Source organism: Perkinsus marinus (genome assembly GCF_000006405.1).
Source record: "Perkinsus marinus ATCC 50983 genomic scaffold scf_1104296941456, whole genome shotgun sequence".
Taxonomy (NCBI): Eukaryota; Perkinsozoa; order Perkinsida; family Perkinsidae; genus Perkinsus; species Perkinsus marinus.
Window position 1 is genome coordinate 1,756 of NW_003212533.1, and position 3,068 is coordinate 4,823.

General features: G+C 40.4%; 1 protein-coding gene across 1 annotated transcript; it reads left to right on the forward strand.

Moving 5' to 3' along the window:
* Positions 1–10: 10 nt before the first annotated feature.
* Pmar_PMAR004773 (cell division protein FtsH, putative) lies at positions 11–2,482 on the forward strand (the record flags this gene model as incomplete). Its single annotated transcript, XM_002781810.1, has 14 exons — positions 11–56; positions 108–182; positions 234–293; positions 348–441; positions 491–564; positions 606–717; positions 774–915; positions 963–1,121; positions 1,171–1,344; positions 1,395–1,535; positions 1,586–1,860; positions 1,914–1,991; positions 2,040–2,170; positions 2,217–2,482. 14 exons carry the CDS (start codon positions 11–13, stop codon positions 2,480–2,482), a joined length of 1,827 nt encoding a protein of 608 aa, XP_002781856.1.
* Positions 2,483–3,068: the final 586 nt, after the last annotated feature.

Below are 3,068 nucleotides of genomic sequence, written 5' to 3' on the forward strand. Positions count from 1 at the left end.
TACACCAGTTATGTATATTACTGAGCGTGATGGCGCTGATGAATTCTTTAAGATCCGTAATAAACTCATCATAATATCAGATGGGTATTATTATTATATACTATTAGTTCCATCTATCCTAATGCTCATACCTATCATATTAGCGGCCAGATTAATGATGGGTAGTGGTGGTATGATGGGAGGTAGTAGTAATAATAGTAATACTCAGTATATCCAATACTCAGCATCATCAGGTAGTGGTTCATCAAGTGGTGGACGTAATATCTTCCAACTTGGTAAAGCTTTCCCTCAGGGTAATACTCCTTTATACATGTCGCCTTGTAGTAGTAGTACTATCCTTTAATAAGGTACAAAGGATCTTAGAGTGAAGACTAGGTTCTCTGATGTTGCTGGTCTAACCCAAGCTAAACAGGAAGTTGTGGAGTTCGTAGACTTCCTAAGGTATTATTATTATTCACATCTAGTCTAACCCTATCTTATAATGTGATAGAGAGCCGAGTAAGTTCGAGCATTTAGGAGCACGGATACCCAAAGGTGGATTATTGGTTGGTCCTCCTGGAACTGGTAGTTTTCCTGATAATGCTCTTTGATATATAATAATGTAGGTAAGACTTTATTAGCTAAGGCAGTAGCAGGAGAGAGTGGTGTACCCTTCTTCTCTATGAGTGGTTCTGACTTTATTGAGATGTTTGTTGGAGTAGGTCCTAGTCGAGTGAGGTAGTGATAGTACTATGTAAGAGGAGTTTATCTGTTGTTGGAGCTTATTTATTTAGAGACCTATTCGCTCAAGCACGGCAAGCGGCACCTTCCATTATATTTATTGATGAGATTGATGCTGTTGGTAGGAAGAGAGGAAAGGGTGGTTTCTCTGGAGGAGCCAATGATGAGAGAGAGAACACACTTAATCAGATACTAGTAATAGGAATATACTCATTATCATACTACTCATACCACTCTCTTAGGTTGAGATGGATGGATTTAGCTCAACTACTGGAGTAGTAGTCTTAGCTGGTACCAACAGAGCGGATATCCTAGATCCAGCATTAATACGACCAGGAAGGTTTGATAGACAGATTGCTGTTGATAAACCTGACCTTAATGATAGGGAAGCTATCTTTAAGGTCCTATCTATCATTATCATCCTCCTCTTCCTCCTCATTCGGCTGGTAGGTCCATCTTAAACCCCTTACTCTCCTTAAGGGTATTGATGTAACCGAAGTAGCCCGACGTATGGCGGCCTTGACACCTGGTATGACGGGTGCTGATATTGCTAACCTCTGTAATGAGGCTGCTATCTATGCAGCACGTAGGAGTTCATCTGGGGTAGAGATGAAGGATTTTGAGGTAATAATAATAAGTATAGATTAACTATAGACATGACTATTACCTAGTAGGCGGCTACTGAGAGGATTATTGGTGGATTGGCTAAATCCAATAACCTTATGTCGGAGCAAGAGAAGAGGACAGTAGCTATACATGAGTCAGGTCATGCTGTAGCGGGTTGGATGATGGAATTTGCTGATCCTCTCCTAAAGGTATTACTGTCTCCTCCTCAACACTAACGTATCGATGCTTATCTATTTAGGTTACCATAGTACCAAGGTCATCTGGGGCCTTAGGTTTTGCACAATATCTTCCTGAGGAGTTAGCTCTTTATTCTAAGGAAGCTCTTCATGATAAATTAGCTGTTATCTTGGGTGGTCGTGCTGCTGAGGAACTCTTTACTGGTCGTATTACTACTGGTGCTGCTGATGACTTTGCTAAGGCTACTAATATAGCATTGGGTATGGCACAAGTATATGGTATGACAGAAGGTGTTGGTCTACTTAGTTGGAATCCTCAACAGATGCAGGAGATGATGTAAGTATTATAGGTCCATAGTAGTAGTAATAGTAAGGTACTTATTATTAAAGGTATAAGCCATTTAGTGAGAAGACAGCTCAGACTATCGAGAGTGAGGCTAGGAAGATTGTGGAGAATCAATATAAGAGGTAATTAAATTTACCACCCTCGTTGTTATTATTATCATAATCGTTTAGAGTGAAGGAGTTATTAAAGGCGAATGAAGCTAAGGTGAAGGCTTTGAGTGTAGAGCTGTTTACTAAGGAGACTTTAGTATTCAATGATCTACAGGATGTCCTTGGACCTAGGCCTTATGGCATCAATGATAGTAATCATACTATTAACATTCATCATAGTAGTTATCAATGTTGCAGAATACTTAAAGTATATCGATACCAGAGCTGGAGTAGAGAAGGATAGACAGGAGGCAACAGCAGCAGCAGCAGCTGCTACTAAGGAGAAGGCTGAGGAGGTTCACTTGAATGAGAACTCTGGTATACCTATGGGAGAGGCTAAGGAGAAGGCTGAGGAGCAGCAGCCTTTGACTGAGGCATCGGGCATACACCACCACCAGCAGGGGGAGGAGAAGGAGGAAGGGGGAGGAACTCAAAGCTCGAGGACTGATGATAATCATAGATAACGATTATTGGTATTTACGTGTATGGTTATGATGATAATAACGTTGTTTCGGGTATACCTGTAGTTAACTATTATCAAGTACTTATCAATTAATCTACAATTCAGTATCACTCACATATGTCATCATCATCAACTCCTCAACAACAAGAAAAACAGCAGTCCTCCTCACAGGTAGTAGGGACATATCTATTATAACCCTACTACTACTAGTCCCTAATAGGTGGCTACGATGGAGGCTTATGATATGACGATGAATACAGAGGATTACTACAGCACTAGTTTTACGCAGAGGACACCAATATCTGATCCTCCTTATACTGCCACTACTGCAGTAAGTAGTTATGATAGTCATGGTAGTCCTAGTATAATGGTATTCAGGTATCAGGAGTAGTAACTAAGTCGATGGCTGAGTCAGAGAATTACATGAAGATGTTATTGGAATCTACACGTCGTCAGGAGCAGCTTCTTAGTACATCCTACTCTTATGAATACCTACTATCCCTTTTTCCTCTCCTCCTACATTAGGTCGTATAGTAGAGTTATTCTCTACTACTAATGCTAAATTGGACATTTTATCCACCAAAGTG